At 39.8% G+C, this 20262-nt stretch overlaps 1 protein-coding gene across 3 annotated transcripts in view; it reads right to left on the bottom strand.

The window, feature by feature from the left end:
* si:dkey-9k7.3 overlaps positions 1-20262 on the bottom strand; it is a 48594-nt gene that overhangs the window by 13507 nt on the left and 14825 nt on the right. For all 3 annotated transcript variants that reach the window (XR_015495507.1, XM_087260830.1, XM_087260829.1), the window contains exons 10-13: positions 14501-14652; positions 13335-13416; positions 10668-10792; positions 10444-10528 (exon numbers count right to left, since the gene is read on the bottom strand). Coding sequence is in view for 2 of the 3 variants with exons in the window: in XM_087260830.1 (XP_087116956.1) it covers positions 10444-10528; positions 10668-10792; positions 13335-13416; positions 14501-14652 (444 nt within the window). In the remaining variant the exon portion in view is untranslated. The remainder of the gene's footprint in view (positions 1-10443; positions 10529-10667; positions 10793-13334; positions 13417-14500; positions 14653-20262) is intronic.

The raw sequence follows: 20262 nt of genomic DNA, 5'->3' as shown, positions 1-20262 counted from the left end.
CTTTTTTGCACAAGCCTATCTAAAGGGTTAATGGTGCCAACTGATGATCAACATTAAAAATACACAATTTACATCTTCCCAACAGGGAAAAATGCAACAATCAAAAATGCATGATTATATGGTGTCATGGTTTTGTAATAAAAAAAATCTGATTATAATAAGTCAATGTGGCAAAACAGCCACCAACAGTAAATTAGGGAGAAAAAGTGAAAATCAATCAACAATGCAACATATGCAATGTTGTTTCACATGTTGAAGATTTTGATAAAAGGTTAAAAAATACAGTCCTCAATTACTTTTATATTGATAATATGTACTTTTTTTCATTAAATCATTTATAAATTTGGTAAGTAAAGAGTTAAAATCCTGTAATTTACTAAGCAATTCAGTAGTTTTTTATCTAATGTATTCTTACAGCAGTTTAATTTAGTGGATGTTTTAATCTAATGTAACTAAGGGGTAGTGAATTTGCCCAGAGTGTATTGCTGAGTTGAAAATAAATAAATCAAAGCATTTTCTCAAAATAAGATTTGTCACCAAAAATCACTCTGCTAGCTGAAACAGAAAACCTTATGGCCAAATTAGGACTCAAAATCACCTCAGAGTGGATGAAAACATCCCCAACAGTACATAAGGGTTAAAAACATCTGATCTTCCATTTTCATATTTCGTCTGCTCTTCAAGGCTGCATTAACTGATCGAGATTGCAGTAAAAACAATAATATTGTGAAATAGTATTGCAATTAAAATAATGGTTTCATGTCTTAATAGATTGAAATTTCAACCTGTGATGCCAAAGATAATTTTGTGGTGATTATTTATTTCTTTAAGAGACAGTTCATCTTCAAAACAATAACATTTCTCACAATTTACTCACCCTCCACTTGTTTCAAACCTGTTTGAATTTCTCTCTTCTGTTAAACACAAATTAAGATATACCAGTACAGAATAATATTAGAAAAAAAACAGCCATTGACTTCCATAGTATGCATTTTTGTTCTTACTATGGACATCAGTGGTTGCTTTCACATTTAACATTATTCAGGATATCTTGTGTTGTGTTAAAATGAAGACAGAAATTCATGAAAGTTTTGAACCACTTAAGTGTGAGTAAATGCTTAGGAATTTTTAATTTTTAGGTAAAAAAAGAGAGTTCAAACTAATGTTAAACTTGTGCACCCACTAGTGATGGATGTCTTGCAAATGTGTGCACCAGTTTCCAATAGTCATTGTTTAAAGCACCGATTCAAATACAGCAGAAGGGGAAAAACTGAACCCTCCTCCTTTGCATGTGTGGGTGTCACTAGTTCTGAGTATCAGTTTCTCTGTTTAAGGCTTCAAGCTATGTTACTAAAACCATTAAAAACAGGTTAAGCTTCTAAATATTCAGGATGTGCTAAAAGTCTGTGAAGTGACAGATATGGTGACTCATAGTGCTCTTAGCAGAAACAGTAGACAAATTAGCATTTCTGCAGAGTTAACAATGGCCAAGAAGTGTGTGAGATGTGACCAAATTATTGAATGGCAACGCCCTTATTAGGGATTTCTGAAATCCTCATTTACCTTTTTTTTTTTTTTTTTTTTAAATCTGATCTAAGATCTGCAACATTTATTTATTAGATTATTTTGATCCTAATGAAGGGATTGTTTACAACCAACCCCCCCCCCCCCCCCCCCCCCCCCCCCAAAAAAAAAAATATCTGTCATCATTTTGAGCCTTGACTTGCTCCAAACCAGTTTGAGTTTTTTTTTATTCTGTTGAACACAAAAGAAGATATTTTGAAGAATGTTGGAAATCTGTAACCATAGGTTGTTAAAGGTGTTTTCTGTCACTGCTTGTTTAGCCTGCATCAATGAATTCAGTGTAAACTGATAATCATTAAAAGATCAAGATCTCAACACCCACGCAACATAAATGATAAATGATGCTGATTTGCATGTTTTATTAATCCTTCGAATCGCTGCATTCAAATTTGAAAACGCAAAAATCAAGAAAGAGATCGAGTCTTTAGTCTTTTAAGTTAGTTATGAAGTTACAGTCAAATAACACAGAAGTACTGGGATAACAGTTTATAGTTTAGATATTGTAACGAATGCTCAGACAAAGATGGATCCATGTGCAGTACGTTTATTGTATAAATGAGATACAACAAGAAGAAGTATATACTCAAGTGAATAGCAGTAGAGTACGGTGTCGCAGACAGGTGACTAGAAATCGGCATCGGTTAACAGGCTGGGATCGGGGCTGGCAGCAGAGAATCAGAGTCCAAAGGCAGGCAATAGTTCAGGGCAGGCGGCAATACAAATACAGGGTCAATAAACAGTCCGGGTTGGCAACAAGAAGTAATCAGAGTCAGGGAAAACGCTCAGAGATGTCTGCAGGGCAAAACAAGACTTCGCACTGAAGCAGCGTGAGAGTGCTGCTTATATGTGTGTGGAATGTGATTGAAGATGTGTGTCAGGTGTGTCTGAAATCAGTGTAGATGGATGACGTAATGTCAATAGTCCGGTGATGATGACCTCTGCTGGTTAGTGAAGGGAATAGCTGGGACCGAGCCGGTGACAGAGCCCCCCTCCTGCGAACGGCTCCTGACGTGAGGATGATAACGACGTCGGGGTCTTCCACGAGGGCGAGGGGCCGGCATTTCCGGATGATCCTGATAAAATTTCTGTAGAAGGTTGGGGTCCAGAATGTCCGCTCTGTTGACCCAGGATCTTTCCTCCGGACCGTACCCCTCCCAGTCTACCAGATATTGTAGTGTCCCGCCCCGACGTCTGGAGTTCAGGATGTCGTGTACCTGATAAGTTTCTTCACCGTCAATGACAATGGGTGGGGAGCCCTGCGCACCGTCTGCCAACTCCCTCTCCTCCTCCACAGGACCAGCAGCCGGTTTGAGAAGTGATACATGAAATGTGGGAGAAATACGGTAATTATTGGGCAATTCTAGGCGAAAAGATACTGGTGTAATCTGTTTATTGATTTTGAAAGGACCCACGTACCTGGGGCTGAGTTTCTTGCATGGTAATTTCATGCGGAGGTCCCGGGTTGATAACCATACCCATTGTCCTGGTGTATATGTTGGTGCTGGGCGTCGACGGCGATCTGCCTGCTCTCTAAATCTCCTTATGGCTCGTGATAAGTGTGTGTGAGCGGCGTTCCAGGTATCTTCACTGCGCTGAAGCCAGTCATTGACAGCGGGTAGTTCAGTGGGTTCGCCAGACCATGGGAATAGTGGGGGTTGGAACCCGAGTACACACTGGAAAGGAGTCAGTCCCGTAGCAGCCTTACGTAACGAGTTCTGAGCGTACTCAGCCCATATTAAATACTTGCTCCAGTCGGCTTGATTTTGGTGGCAGTAGGTGCGTAGAAAGCGTGTAATTTCCTGATTGAGCCTCTCGGTTTGTCCGTTGGATTGTGGGTGGTATCCTGAAGTTAAACTGATGTTGATGTTGAGATTTTTAAAGAAAGCCATCCATACTCTGGATGTGAACTGGGGTCCTCTGTCTGACACAATATCCTCCGGTAATCCATAAAATCGAAAGACATTATTACATAGGAGTTCAGCCGTTTCTAGAGAGGTGGGAAGTTTGGGAATGGGAATGAGTCTGCACGCCTTGGAAAATCTATCAATTATGGTTAGAATAGTGGTATTGCCTTGAGATGTGGGGAGATCCGTTATAAAATCGATAGCTATATGGGACCATGGTCTGCGGGGGGTGGGTAAGGGTTGTAATAATCCGGCCGGTAGCTTTCGGGAGTGCTTGTGCATATTACATAGACGGCAATTGTTGAGAAATCTTGTGATGTCCGTCAGCATGTTGGGCCACCAAAATTTATTCTGTACCAGTTCCATTGTTCCGCTTATACCTGGGTGCCCGGAGCTGGGGTTGTTGTGTATTTCACCGATCAATCGTGTCCGCAAGGTTGTAGGAACGAAAGTTTTCTCTGCGGGGCAATTCGGTGGGCGTGGTTCCTGCGTTTGAGCCTGAGCGATCTCAGTAGTGATATCCCACAAGATAGGTGACAGTACCAAGGATTTCTCTAAGATAGTTTCCTCCTTCTGCTCCACCACCTCCTCTTCAAATATTCTGGATAATGCGTCTGCCTTGACGTTCTTTGAGCCCGGAATATATGTTACCGTAAAGTCGAATCGGGTAAAGAATAGTGCCCATCGAGCCTGTCTGGGATTGAGTCTTTTAGCAGAGTGTATGTATTCAAGATTCTTGTGATCCGTTATTACCGTGAATTTGTGTTTAGCGCCCTCCAGCCAGTGTCTCCACTCCTCCATAGCGGCTTTCATGGCGAGAAGTTCCCGATTGCCCACATCATAGTTCTGTTCCGCGGAGTTAAGCTTACGGGAAAAGAATGCACATGGATGAGATTTGGATGGAGAACCCTGTTTCTGGGATAATATTGCGCCGATGCCCGTGTTGGATGCGTCAATTTCCACGATGAAGGGTAACTCAGGATTTGGATGATGAAGGATGGGAGCGGTGGCGAAGCGGTGTTTCAATTTGGCAAATGCCCTCTCAGCCGTGTCGTTCCATTTGATAATTGATCCTTTCCCTCTGGTCAAACTGGTGAGTGGGGAAGCAACCAAACTGAAGTTTCGAATGAAACGTCTATAGAAATTCGCGAAGCCAAGAAATCTTTGGAGCTCTTTAATGGTTCTGGGTTTGGGCCATTTTAATACTGCTTGCACCTTCTGCTCATCCATGGCCACACCCTCAGTGCCAATAATGTATCCTAGGAAGGAGATGGATGTTTGGTGGAATTCACACTTCTCTAGTTTTGCATATAATCGGTGTTCGATTAGTCGTTGAAGCACTGCCCTTACGTGACTGATGTGTTCTTCTAGGGATTCAGAATAGACCAGGATGTCATCGATATAGACAATGACCCAGCGATTAAGCATGTCTCGGAAGACGTCATTAATAAATGCTTGGAACACAGAGGGACTGTTTGCTAGTCCGAAGGGCATGACCAAGTATTCATAATGGCCGCTACTAGTAGAGAACGCAGTTTTCCACTCATGGTTCTTCTTTATTCTAATCAAATTGTAAGCACTACGGAGATCGAGCTTAGTAAAGTACTTGGCAGTGCGTAATAATTCTAGAGCTGCCGGGACTAGAGGCAGAGGGTACCTGTACTTGACTGTAATTGCGTTGAGCCCCCGGTAGTCGATACATGGGCGTAATCCACCGTCCTTCTTCTCCACGAAGAAGAAACCGGCTGATGCAGGTGACGTGGAATGACGAATAAATCCCTTCTTGAGTTCCTCCTCAATGTATGCGTTCATGGTTTCGGTTTCAGTTTGGGATAAAGGGAATATTCTTCCCCGTGGGGGGGTCGTTCCGGGCAAAAGCTCAATTGCACAGTCATACTCACGGTGCGGTGGTAACTCGGTGGCCTTTTGCTCGTTGAATGCTTCGGTCAGGTCGTGATATTCTTCAGGAATTTCCGAACGGGGAATAATTTTCTCTGTGGTTGTAATGGAGCTGACTTGTAAGGGTGATACAGTTTGTAAGCAATCTTGTAGGCATTCCTTGTCCCAACTTATGATCTCACCCTTCCGCCATGAAATAAGAGGGTTATGTTTCTTTAACCACGGCAGACCCAAGATCACGGAATAACGAGGAGAATTAATAATTAGTAATTTGATGGATTCACAGTGGAGGGAACCTGTTCTGAGTGAGAGATTGGATGTAGAGTGAATTATTCTTCCTGTCCCTAGGGGGCGCCCGTCTACCGCCGTGACTGAAATGGGAGAAGAACAAGAGAATAAGGGGATGTTGTGGTCATCAGCAAACGTCTTATCCATAAAATTACCGGCGGCTCCTGAATCGATCATAGCGGTCAAATTAATTACAGAACCATTGACAGTCAGGGAGATGGGAACTTCTATGCATTGGTTATTTATAGAGGAACAGAGAGCTGAACTCACCGGGAGCGATCTGGAGGAGGGTCTCACTGGACACCGGGCCTTAATATGTCCTGGCAGGCCACAGTACATGCAGAGATTGAACTGGAATCGGCGTTCCCGTTCTTCGGAGGTTAGTGGAGTGTGACCAATTTGCATGGGTTCCGGAGGGTTGCTTGAGGGTAATCTGGGTCTTAGGCTGAGGGGTGACAAAGAGTGAAGTGGTTTATGAGCTCGTATGAGGTTGTCCAGGCGTATAGAAAGTTCAATGAATTGGTCCAATGTTTTTCCCTCATCACGACAAGCTAGTTCAGTTTGCAACTCTGGGTCGAGACCTTTACGATATAGTGTCTTTAATGTATCATCCAGCCATCCAGTCTGGGCTGCCAGTGTGCGGAAGTGAAGAGCGAAGTCGGCGGCAGTTTGGTTGCCTTGTTGAATAGTTAACAACTCCTCACCAGCGCTGCGACCTCCCTCAGGATGTTCGAACACAGTGCGAAATTTTTGCAAAAAGCTTGCAAAAGTGGCGAACGTAGGGGTGCTTGGTTGCCAGATGGCGGTAGCCCACTCCAGGGCTTTGTCGGTGAGTAGCGAACAGACAAACGCTATTTTACTCTTCTCTGTTGTGTACATATATGGCTGTTGGGAAATAAATAGCTGACACTGTAGTAGGAATCCTTTACATTTAGCTGGATTACCTCCATATTTCTCAGGAAGAGCCAATCGTGGGTTTTGTGCAGCACTGGGGTTTTCGCCGGGAGGAGCGTTGAAAGCAAAGCTTTCCATTGGTGACTGAGCAGAGATGTTCAGACCTTGTAATGCCTTCACCAATTCCTCCGTGAGTTGAGTGAGGTGAGTGAGTTGTTGTTGATGAACCTAGAGTGTTTGGGCTTGAGCTTGAAGTTCCGTAGAATACTTTTGCATGGCTGCGGGATCCGATGTTGGCGAAGTCTTCTGTAACGAATGCTCAGACAAAGATGGATCCATGTGCAGTACGTTTATTGTATAAATGAGATACAACAAGAAGAAGTATATACTCAAGTGAATAGCAGTAGAGTACGGTGTCGCAGACAGGTGACTAGAAATCGGCATCGGTTAACAGGCTGGGATCGGGGCTGGCAGCAGAGAATCAGAGTCCAAAGGCAGGCAATAGTTCAGGGCAGGCGGCAATACAAATACAGGGTCAATAAACAGTCCGGGTTGGCAACAAGAAGTAATCAGAGTCAGGGAAAACGCTCAGAGATGTCTGCAGGGCAAAACAAGACTTCGCACTGAAGCAGCGTGAGAGTGCTGCTTATATGTGTGTGGAATGTGATTGAAGATGTGTGTCAGGTGTGTCTGAAATCAGTGTAGATGGATGACGTAATGTCAATAGTCCGGTGATGATGACCTCTGCTGGTTAGTGAAGGGAATAGCTGGGACCGAGCCGGTGACAGATATAACAACTGATGTTTATGGTAAAGATTAAAATCACAGTCATATGCCGTTATCAACGTTTAAAAATGAAAGTTGTAGGCAGTAATTACATTATTTAACCAATAGGTGGCGACAACCAGCCGTTAAAAATGTGCCACTGAATAATTCTTTAAAAATGACACATCTAGCAATGAAACGTGAAGTTTGATAAGTGAATAACTAAATAATTTATTCAAAAAGAGACTAAAATATATATGGGCTGTACAAATTAAAATGTTAGATTTATATATTTAGCATTATCAGCAACATTAGTAGTGAATTTTTCACACTACTAAATATTTTACATTTTTTATTCAGCTGATTTCTTAATTTTATCTTTAATAAAATTACAGCTTCTAATTTCTGTTTGTTAAAACCAAAAGCCAAAAGTGTCTTGCAGTACTGTTTATGAAATAAATGGAAAGCACATTGCATTTTTCTCCTCCCTTTTTGGCTGATCTGAAAAATGGTCTAATCCCTGACTAAAAAACCATAACGTGATCTGAACCGTGAGATTTGCGATCCTTTACACCACTAATCTGAAATGTTGTTTGGGTCATTCTAAAAAGCCTTAGCCAATGTCCGTCATCACAGTGGTTCAGTATTATTACCTCCAGAACTGTCTTGAGCGTCTAAGCTTCCAAAGAGCGTCTCACACCTTCAAAAGCCACCGTGCATTCGTTTTTATCTTCATCCTCTGAGGCACAAGTCATTTATTACATAGGAAAAAAAGGTCCACAGTGGACTCTCCTACCACAACAAATTCCATTTTTCTTATTGTTATTTGGTGCAAATTCATCAAGAAGTGACGATTTTGTTCTCTTTGACTCATTGGATAGAAACTGTGCTTTATTTTCAAATGTATATGCCATTAACACCTTTGTATTTTCCCGTATTGACTCAGAGTATATAAAAAAATCAGAGAGTGAAATTCAATACCTTTTCAGACCTTTTTTAAGACTCTTTCCATACATTATAACTACCAGGTTTCAACTGGAAACACTGGCGAGATTTTATCTAACAGTATATTTACTAAATATTAATGTAAGAAATTAATCCCAAACTAAAATATTATTCATATACTGAATAAAAATCTATTAAATCTAGCTAATTCAGTCGGTTAGCGCATATAGATTTAAAGAATAATGGTGTTACCTTGGAAACTGAAGTAAAAAAAGCAGCAGGATGTCAGATCTAGCAGGATTTCATTGATTTCATAAACTACACAACATCCTGATATTTGCAGATTTAATTCAGGCAAACTTTAGCACACAACTATACACTGCATAATCAAAAATAATATTAAACTGAATACCTTGCAAAATAGCATTTAAGCTTTTAAATACTTTTTAAGACCCCGCGGACACCCTGTGACTATAGTAAGGATTTGCTGGCTGGAGCTCTAAACGTTACCCTAAACAAGTTAGTGTACATAACAACATAACTCCAACTTTTAAAAAAAATTTGCACTGGCTTCCTGTCAGTTTTCGGATTGATTTTAAAATCCTCATGCTTGCATACAAGGCCTTGAATGGTTTAGCACCACAATATTTATCTGAGCTTTGAATCCCATTCACTCCTAGATGTGCATTATGCCTGACTGATGCTGGTCTTTTAACTGCTCAGTCAACATGGCTAAAATCTATGGGAGACCAGGCATTCGCTTCATTGGCACCTTAATTATGGAACTCTTTACCCTCTGATATATTCGCAATGCAAAATAAGTATTTTTTAATCCTCCCTTAAAAATTATTTCTTCAGGGTAGCTTTTATTACATTTTTAGATCTATTACTATTAATTTATGTGCTTTAAATTTGTTTTATTATATTTTTTCTCAGCATTCATCCTTGTATTTATCTTTTAGTGCTTCACGTTATATGTCTGAAAAGTGCCTTGAGATGCTACTTTTAAAGGTGCTATATATATATATATATAAATATAATTATTATCATTTTCCAGTTTTGTGGATAACATAGCTATAGGTTGTTTTTCCCGCCAACATTCTTCAAAATATTCAATAGAAAAAAAAAATGTTTTGAAACAACAAAGGGACTAATTGGCAAAATATATTCTATAATTAATCCCTACAATCTGGAAGCCCTAGTGCGATTAAAAAGATGAGAGGTGGAAGTGGAGATAGAATTATCAGAAGACATGTGGCAATCCGTTATAAACAATATTCACTCATCTTCAACTTGTTTAAAACAGAGTTATACAATTTACATAGTACATAGATTACATTGGTCCAAAGTGAAACTAACCAAACCGATACCGAATATAGAGCCTAATTGTGAAGGATGTAATATTGAGCCAGCTAATCTCATATGTTTTAGGCCTGTTTAAAATTAAAGGATTTCTGGCAGCTATTCAAATTTCTCTCAGACACATTAAATACCTATATAGAACCTGAGGCCATAATTTCAATTTTTGGTATCACATCACAGTCCTTATGTTTTAATAAAAGCAAGATAAATGTGATTGCCTTTGCTACGCTTTTAGCTAGAAGGTTAATATTGCTGAAATAGAAGGAAAAATTTCCTCCAACCTTTAAGCAATGACTTATGGAACTCCTACACCACCTGACCTTAGAAAAAAATGCCATATACTGTAAGAGGTTGTACTGATATGTTTTTTCTCATCTGGCAACCTGTTTTAGATCACATAAAGAAGATGGACCCCTCAATCATTTTAGAAGAGTAGAACCTTTCCCTATTTTTTCTTTCCTTTTATATGAGAGTAAAATATATTTTACTTTATATTATTATTTATTTGTATTTTATCTTAATATTATTTATATATTTTTATAGAACCAAAATGTATATGTGTGCGATGGGTTTGTTTGTTGTGGAAAAAAGAAAGAAAGTGAAAAGCTATTTGTACGGTATGCTTCATATCTAACATGTTCAATAAAATACTTTTGAACAAACTGGTTTGGAACAAGTCAAGGGAAGGTAAACGATGACAGATTTGTATTTTTAGATGAGCTATGCATTAAAGGTAGTGGCAACATGAGCCAAATTGTTGAATACAGAAGTATTATACAGCTGTAGATGAGAAATCACTCACTCTTCCTCCTGTGTGATCAGCCAACTTCCCGACCTCCGCTAGACGACAGTCTTCTCCTTCAAACGTCATCACGGACACAATCACACTGAAAATGACCACAACGATAGACCATCGTTATAATTCAGCATCATGTTTTTCCTCTTTCTGTGGGTGTGCTTGTTTATTTGATCATTGTCAATTATTTCTAACATAATATATCTATAACATGTCATGCAGTCACTCACCCCTTTTCAGCAGCAAAATGTGCTAACTGATTGTAGAAGTAAGGCGAAGGGGTGGGACAATGAGAAGACTCCTGGTCTAACTGGCCCAGGCCTATGTTTGCCTGCCCATCTGTGCAAATGATAACCTGAAACAAAACATTATGTTTTATGCATGTATTGACTTTATCTGCAATGCTCTTTTCTGTGATTGTTTTATGATTCTTGGAAAGACTAAGAATAACAAAAGTCAAAATAACAAACAACAAAAGTGTTCATGGCTATGAATAAAAAACCCAATCAATACAATAAGAAAATACCAGTTTTCAATGGCCATGCCCACGTATACGTCAAAGAATGAGGTTGAGACAGAAACAGGCCAATTAATTAGGTACACATTTTAGCTTTTTAAAGCCTGTTGATCGGGTCAAGAAGTTTAAACTGAGCACCAGAAAGAGGAAGAAAGATGACTTAAATGACTTGGTGTTTGACAGGCTAGTCTGAGTATTTGAGAAACTGCTGATCTACTGGAATTTTCATGCACAATGAGCTCAAGGGTTTAAAGAGAATGTTCAGAAAATTGAAGCGAGTGGCAGTTCTTTGGGTGAGATGTCTCACTGACAGCAGTAGAAAGGTAACCACTTGTTACAACCAACTTCTGCTAAAGAGCATCTCTGGGCACGGGACACAAGTGACACAGTCATGCTGGCTCAACATAACTGGACAACAGATGAGTGGAAAAGTTTTGCCTGATCCAAAAGTCTCAAGTTCAAGTATATATATATTGCAATATGAATACAATTTTACCAGATAACTTGAATAGTCCTATTTGGAAAGAATTAATTAATTTAGATTGATGGTTTTATTGGTGATAAATAGTCTCAGGCCCTGCTTACACTAATATGTTTTAGTTTTAAAGCTGTGTTTTAGAATGAAAACGAGCTACCTCCACACTACCGTTTGTGACTACCGTCACAACAGCTCTCCGTCTACATTACACTGCTGAAAACGCACATCGGATGTGTCACACAGATGAGAGCTGTGCACGTCGGACTGTTCATCAACGATCTACCGCTGGATCTAATCTCACTAAATTTCTTAAACGTGATATTTAATTCATCTTGTCTATATCTAACGACATTCACCGACGTTGGTCTTTTGAATCTATTACTTGCTCTCAGGTAACGTGTTTTGGCTGAGCGCAAAGATAATATATTAATTTATGTAACATGTACACTGATTCTGCACATTTGACTGATTGCTTGCCTATATATGCTATAATGTATAAACGTATTGCATGTTATACTTTTATAATGGCCATTATTGATTATTAAAACTGATATTCAGCAAAAGAGAGGGTATGTTTCGTATTTTAAAGGAAAATGATAGGAGGCAGGTATGTTATAGGCACCGTTTTGTTATAAATATGCATACACTAAAGATGACAGTCATATAAATATGCAGCTACACGACGCCTCAACATTTTTGGTGTCTGTTTAGTTGCTAATATCAAAATGAAAATAGGCAGTTCCTTATATCATGCTTTTATTCTATTGTTAAAAAAAGTGAAACAGCGTAGCCAGGGTGATGTTAATGAAGTTATAGAGTACACTGTTACCTTTGAAGATGTACCCAACGTGTCCTTGGGACCGGAGTTTGTTTTCCATATCAAACTTGAAAAGTCTGAACTTACAAGGAGAGGATGCAAGACTGAACTTTGTGTAGACTACTTAATATTGAGGAAAAGTCCTTGTCAGAACATCTGCAGCCATGCCTAAATTTTCAGATGTCTCTGTGTCACACCAACATGGAGCAGCAGTGTTTTAAAACTAAAACAGCCTCTTCAGCATCCGTTTTCGGCACTCGAAAACTCCTGGGTAGAGTGGACGGATGGCGTAACCACAGCAAAACTTAAGCGTTTTCAAACTAAAACGTATTAGTGTAAACAAGGCCTTAGTCGAGGATTTTTACTTCAGAAGGTATGGCAAAAACTCTAATGGCCCATTCATGCGGGGCGTCAGTGTCAACGCTTGGTGACATCAAGCGTTGCCAAACTGAATTGTGGATCCGTCTACCTGCAGAAGCTGTGAATTTCTCAACTTTTCAAGCACTAACAGAAGTGTCAGACAATCAGATGGCTTTATGCAAATACCCCAGCTCAGACAGTGGCCGATTGCGTACTAACTTTATTGGCTGACCCTCCTATGACACTCGCATCAGCCCTGACTTCAAACACACCCCCTGTCAAGCTTTGACGCTAAAGCCCCGTGTGAATCAGGCGTAATGGTGGACGGCTGCTTCTCACTTAGGGCTGTCTATGCCACAGAGGAAGAGATTAGGCACTATCAATCACTATTGGGCAGGGCTTTCCTCCTCTAATGGCATGTACACAGAAAGAATGTCAATCAAAGTGTTTCGACACACTGTTTTTAAAAAGTGTGATAATAAAAAAAAATTGAATGAATAATTTTTACCATTAGAGGCTGGCTGTATTCGCATACTGTTGCCACACAAAATGTCTGAGTGCCTTGTTGAATGCTTTCGGGTTCAACCCACTTCTAGCAAAGTATAACTAACAAAGTGGCTAGTGAGTGAAAAACAAATCAATAGACAGATAAATGTAGACAAGACTATGTGTTAACAGCATTTATCACTAAGACAGGTTTAGTGACAGACTTTATGACAACTGACTTTTGAACCAGTGAACTGTGATGCCATGGCAACAGAGATGAGGGCTGCAGGTCCCAGTGCAGTGGCTCCATGCTCTCTGAGCCTGAGGACAAGAAGACACTGAAATAAACTATAAAGTTACAAAAGAGTGTTGGACTGTCTGCTTAAATGATACTGGAATGAAACATTCAGGATTTAATAGGTGTTCAATTGTATTTCAATAGTTTCAATAGGGATATTTTTACCCTGATGGTCATGAGCAGGTGAGGAAGATCATGAACTTATTAAAACTATTAAGTAACATTTTTGTGTACCTGGCAGGGGCGTAGTGGACATTTTAAAAGTGGATGGGACAGCTGAATGAGAGCCAAAAGTTTATGTTCATATAATCATCAATCACCTGTTTCTAAATGGTCTGGCTCTAAAAGTGGGGGAACATACCACCCCCACCCCCCTTTGGTATGCCCCTGGTACCTGGTATAAAATAAGCTAAAAATGCAGTGTTTCAGTATCAGCCAGATTTGAATTCCTATTGCAAAAAATATTCCCATAAATATATTGACTTTTTTATCAGTGTACGTCTTTTTTCAGTCTTCCTTGAAAATTGACAGGCTATAATATCCTATTTATACCATAGTTGAGCTTTAATCAGACTGGTTCCAGTGTGTGGTAACATTTTAGTTTGAGTACCAATTTCTATTATTAGCTACTTGCTTATTATCAATATACTGGCTGTTTATTAGCACTTAAAAAGTATTTGATTCTAATCTATATCCCTAAACCTACCAAACACACAAACCTAACTAATACCTCACTAACAATACTAAGCAGCAAAGTACTGTAGTTCTTTATTGAGCTAAAAATCTTAGTTAATGGTTTGTTTATAGCAATTGTATTTTTTTATTTAGATACTTTTTGATTCTTTACAATCATTTTAGGCACAATTATCCTTTACAAACTCATCAGTTTACAGTGATTTCCTAAAGCTCTCAACTTCATCAGTGTGAAATGAAACGACAGCAAAACAACTCTCAAATTCAGACAGATCAGCTGAAAAAAAAATAGGCAAGTTAGTAGCAAACCTACAAAACATCCGCCTACACACACACACACAAACAAACAAACAAACAAACAAACACACACACACGTGAGCAGATGAGAGAGAGCAGGAGAAAAGTTCCACTCACTCTTTGATTTTCTGGGTCAGAGGCTGAATAGTCTCTGCGATGCAGTGTGGGGTTTTGTAGTTTTCTCCTTCTGTCTTTAGATAGTCGTAGTCCAACAGTGCCCAGTCTTTCAGACAGAGAGGGACCCCTGTACCATCACCATACACCGTTACCTGAAAAAGCATATTGAGATCACTTCACACAAACAAATGCAGAGAGAAACTGTTAAAGACAACTAAATGAATCGTGTTAACAAGGGTTACGTGTGATTTTTTTTTATTAAACTAGGATGAAATATTGCATTTTTGGATTTTGATGGGTGCATTTTTGCCCTGAAGACCCTAATATCACATATTACAAAAACTATTTGTTGATACTTTACAATACGCAATATGTACAATCAATGAACAATACATTTATTACAGTATTTATTCATCTTTGTTGATGTTAAAGACAATACATTTGTTCATTGTATGTTCATGCTGGTAAATACATTTACTAACACTGATCAACATTAACCAACAGTAGCTAACATTAACCAACAATAACTAATAATAACCAACATTAACCAATAATAACTCGAATTAACCAACAATAACTAACAGTAACATGTGACCAACTATTTTGTTAAAAAATATTTACAATTCTGAAGCCTTGGCAACAAAATACAAGCCTGTTATGGCTCTGTGATGAAATATTGCCATTTTAATAGGTTTCAGGGGGGACTTTTTCACTTGAAGTCCCCTTAATGAGTTTACAGTGTTTAACAGAGCTTTATAAACTGTCTAAAAAATACGCCTTTTTGACAAAATGTATGTTGTTTGCATTAACAGACACAAAATTATCATGAAAACTAAAATTAAAAAGCCAAGATAAGACAGAATAAAGCAGCCAGAACTATAACCATGTTGAATTTCTACCAGAACGTTTATTATCCTGCTTAACTTACACAAATCATCACCTTAGAATTATAAGGTTCTATCAGACATTTTTGTCAAAATTGAGGTATTGACATATTCTTATCAAATGACAACCGATTTACATTATGGGATGTTTTTATAAGTTGTTTACATTTTCTCAGTGAAGTTGTAGGTGATCTTTGAAAGTCGAGTTTTTTGTTTGTTCATTTTAACATCCTGATTCCCATGTCTTTTTATTTTATCAGCCCAAATAACCATAACGTAAAGAGCCGGGTCCGTCACATTTTAGTGTCCTCTTGAATCATCTCTGTTGTGTTCCCTGATGTTTGAAGGCATTGTAAAAAACATAAAGAGCATTTTCATAAATTGTTAGCTTTGTGAGAAAATGCAGCATGTTGTATTAATAGTTTGTGTTGTGTGAAAATGTAGCAAGTTTTTAAAAAATGTGTTTACGTTTTGAGGATTTGCAGCATGTGTGCTGTCAAACTGATGAAGATCTTTTTTAATTTGCTGGTGTAAATTGTTTTTCATAATTATATGGGTTATCTCAAATTGCAGCATGTTAAGTTCTCTCAGCCACCTTAAGTTTCACACCAACTGATGAAGGCAGCCACTATATCACATTCATTCAATTATTTTCCTTCACCTTAGTCTCTATTTCAGAGGTCGCCAGAGCAAAATGAATCACCAACTATTCCAGTGGATGTTTTATACAGCAAATGCCCTTTCATCCGCAACCCAGTATTGAGAACCATCCCATACACCAGGGGTCACCAATCCTGGTCCTAGAGGGCCGGTGTCCCTGCAGGGTTTATCTCCAACTTGCGTCAACACACCTGCCTGGATGTTTCAAGTATACCAAGTAAGAGCTTGATAAGCTTGATCTGGTGTGTTCGATTAGGATTGGAGCTAAAATCCGCAGGACACCGGCCCTCCAGGAACAAGTTTGGTGACCCCTGCCATACACTCTCATTCACACACGCACGCACGCACGCACACACACACACACACCACACTACAGCCAATTTAGCTTATTCAATTCACCTATTATAAAAAATAAGATATATAAAAATAATATAAAAAAACAAGATAAGACAATCAGTGTTTCAGTATCAGCCGGAAATATAACCATGTCAAATGCCTAGTGAAAAGTTTGTTGTTGTTGCACATCTATCATGCTTCTCTCAACTTGAAAATGTATACTTCACCTACAAATATAGTTCTCTAAAGACCTATTCATACCCTCACACACTCAGATAACATCACAGCACGTCTAACAAAAAGTTTAGCACCTGACATCTGCCAAATCAGCATGTTCAGTTAGTGAAGACAGTTGCCCACACACACTGATAGAGTGCAAGAAATTTTCTGACTGCTCATGTCTTTGTGGTTTGAACTGGCCCTACAATGCCTTTACCAATGTAGTTCTGCTTGCTTCTCTTTTGCTTTATGATGACTTACGCTGGCCACAAAGCCAGAAGCAACAAGCTTGTAAAAAGCGGAAATTCTCACAGCTCGACATCTTGGTATGCTTTTGTGTCAAGTTCTGGGTATAAAAAGTTTTTCCTTTTCATTTATAAACAGTGTGATTTATATCAGAGTACGTGTACAGTACATAAACATATCATGTGAGATGAGTAGTGTCTTAATTAGATAAAGTAGGTGAAAAGAAGACAGATGACAAACTACTTCTAGATATTGGATTGACATTGTACTTTGCCATGAGGCCACAGTAGAATATTTACTAAGGAAAGTGTAGTTGTGTAACTCAGTGTTTCTCAACCATGTTCCTGGAGAACCACCAACACTGCATGTTTTGGATATCTCCTTTATCTGTCACACCCATAACAGGTCTTTCAGTCTCTGCTAATGAGCTAAAGATCTGAATCAGATGTGTTTGGTTAAGGAGACATGAAGAATTTGCGGAGCAGGTGGTCTTTCAAGAACGTGGTTGAGAAACTGGTGTAACTGATGCTGGAAAATTGCAGACGTAGTGCATTTGAATTTGATTCACAGTGTAGAAGTAAAGTACTATATACATTCACCGGCCACTGTATTAGGTACACGTCCCACCACTCATTAATGCAAAATTCCAATCAGCCAATCGCATGGCAGCAACTCAATGCATTTCAGCATTTAGACATGGTCAAACCGAGCATCAGAATAAGGTAGAATGGTGACTTAAGTGACTTTGAATGTGGCATGGTTGATGGTGCCATACGAGCTGGTCTGAGTATTTCAGACACTCCTGATCTACTGGGATTTTCACGCACACCCATCTTTAAAGAGCCCATATTATGGGTTTTTGAAAATTCCCCTCCATGTAGTGTGTAACACAGCTCTAAGTGAAGTGAAGTATCCAGCTAAGGCTTAAATCTGTAAGAATACAGTGTTTAAAACGGTTGATTCATCTATAAAAGAGTCGACTCATAGTGCTTCAAACGAGTCGCCTTGATACCGACTCATTAGGTGTTTCGCCATGACGTACGAACGAAACCAAGTTATTCACGTGCACGCGCAAACCCAGGAGATTTCAAACCTGAGGCCCCGCCCTCTGACGCAGAAACCCAGACACACACACACACCCACAAACACACGCACACCCACAAACACACGCACACAAACATGCCGGTCGATTGAAGTCACACTGCAGATGGACATTATATTGAGTCTCTACCCAAAGATGAAACATCAGCATTATAACCAAGCAGTTGGAAACTTCTGGAAGCTACATGCTACAAAGAATACTTCATCTGAGTTTGTTAAAGGAAGGATCAGTAAAGAGTAACTGCTGGACGTCAGGATGGGTTTCTTCCTCCATTTCTCAAGTGTAAGTACGTGCGATTAAAGTTGTTGCCTCGTTTACTCTAGCTTGCAAATGTATTTAGTTGTGATTTGTTACTTGTAACCGCGTGTACTGTATCAGGTTAACTGGCTATATTCTCTTATCGCGTGCAAAGTCACGTTTAAAACGCGACGCGTGCTGTTTGTTTATGGAGCTCCGTGCTAGAGTTCTGCTCCCGCGATTTATTCGGAAATTTATTCCCGCGGCTGTCCCCGCGCCAGATTTCTGCGGCGCGGGAATAAATTTCCGAATAAATCGCGGGAGCGGTCGGTAACGGGTTTAATTTGGGACGGGAGCGGGCTGTCTAGCAATATCACGGATATTGCTATGCGAATTAGAAAGAGAGAGTCTGCGTGGTGCTTGTGTGTGTGTTAGTGCGCGCGTATGAGAGAGAGCGAGAGAGAGAGAGAGAGCGAAGACAGCTTGGCTGTCTGGACTGTATACTGGGTGATTTTTGGTTGTGTTCTCCGCTCTAGCGGGACCGGGCGCGGCGGGCAGAAAACGGAGCGGGTTCTCAGGCTAAAACCTGGCGGGTGCGGGCGGAAGCGGGAGCGTTGTCATCCGGAGGTGTGTGTGTGTTTTTGTGTGTGTGTGGTATGGCGAGTACACGACTGTCTCCTTCGTTCGGTTATCCGTGGCACTATCCACTCGCCATAGTGTGGCAGCTAAAATCCACGTCTACACTATCGAGCGTGTATGAACTGTGATTACTTTTTAAATTGCTGATTAGCTATTGGCCATTTCCCTCTCTGACCGAAGGCAGTCGACCAATCGCGACAGACTGTCATCGGTCCAATCAGCGCAGATTAGCTCCGCGCTAAGGAGGGGTTTGGGAACAAATGAATCACTGGACGATTCATACAGGAGTCGCTGGAATAATTAGCTAAAAATAAATGCAGATTATAAGACCATGAAAGTGTTTTTTGACCTTGCATGCATATTAGACTGTTGTTGGAGACCCTTACAACCAAGATATGACCCTATTTCATGTATAATATGGGCTCTTTAAGGTTTACAGAGAATGGTCAGAAAAAGAGAAAATTTTCAGTAAGCGGCAGTTCTGTGGGCGCAAATGCCTTGTTGATTCCAGTAACTCAAATAACCACTCCTTACAACCGTGGTATGCAGAAGAGCATCTCTGAACGCACAACACGCTGAACCTTGAGGCGGATGGGCTACAGCAGCAGAAGACCACACCGAGTGCCACTCCTGTCATCTAAGAACAGGAGGCTACAATTCCCACAGGCTCTCCAAAATTGGGCAATCGAAGACTGGAAAAACCTTGCCTGGTCGGATGAGTCTCGATTTCTGCTGCGACATTTGGATGGTAGGGTCAGATTTTGGCATCAACAAGAATCATGTCAATGCCACAGCCTACCTGAGAAATGTTGCTGACCATGTCCATCCCTTCATGACCACAGCGTACCGCTCCATGTAATAAAGCGCAAATCATCTCAGACCGGTTTCTTAAACTTGACTCTGTACTACACTGTACTCAAATGGCCTCCATAGTCACCAGATCTCAATCCAATAGAGCATCTTTGAGATGTGGTGAAACAAGAAATTCGCATCATGGATGTGCAGCCAACAAATCTGCAGGAACTGTGTGATGCTATCCTGTCAATATGGAGAAAAATCTCTGAGGAATATTTTCAGTACCTTGTTGAATCTATGCCACGAAGGATTAAGCCAGTTCTGAAGGCAAAAGGGGGTCCAACAAGTACTACTAACATATACCTAATAAGTTGGCTGATGAGTGTAGAATCCATCTGTTTTGCATTTGCACATTTTTAAAAGTACTGTTTTTCATAACTAATTTCTTTTGCCTTTGAAATGATGAGCATACTTAATATTTTACTAGTTATTTTGCAAGAAACTAGTACTCAGTTTAATCAAAGGCTATACTAGGATAATTAGGTTAACATGGTAAGTCACTTTACAAGAGTGGATTGTTTTGTAGCCAAGCAAAATTTTATCCTAAATATTGTAAATGTAAAAGCTGCTTTTATAGAAGGCAA

This window comes from Danio rerio, chromosome 7 (assembly GCF_052040795.2).
Source record: "Danio rerio strain M-AB ecotype USA chromosome 7, GRCz13ab, whole genome shotgun sequence".
In the NCBI taxonomy this organism is placed as follows: Eukaryota; Metazoa; Chordata; class Actinopteri; order Cypriniformes; family Danionidae; genus Danio; species Danio rerio.
The sequence above is the reverse complement of the archived record's forward strand: the minus strand, read 5'-3'. Positions and strand labels throughout refer to the sequence as shown.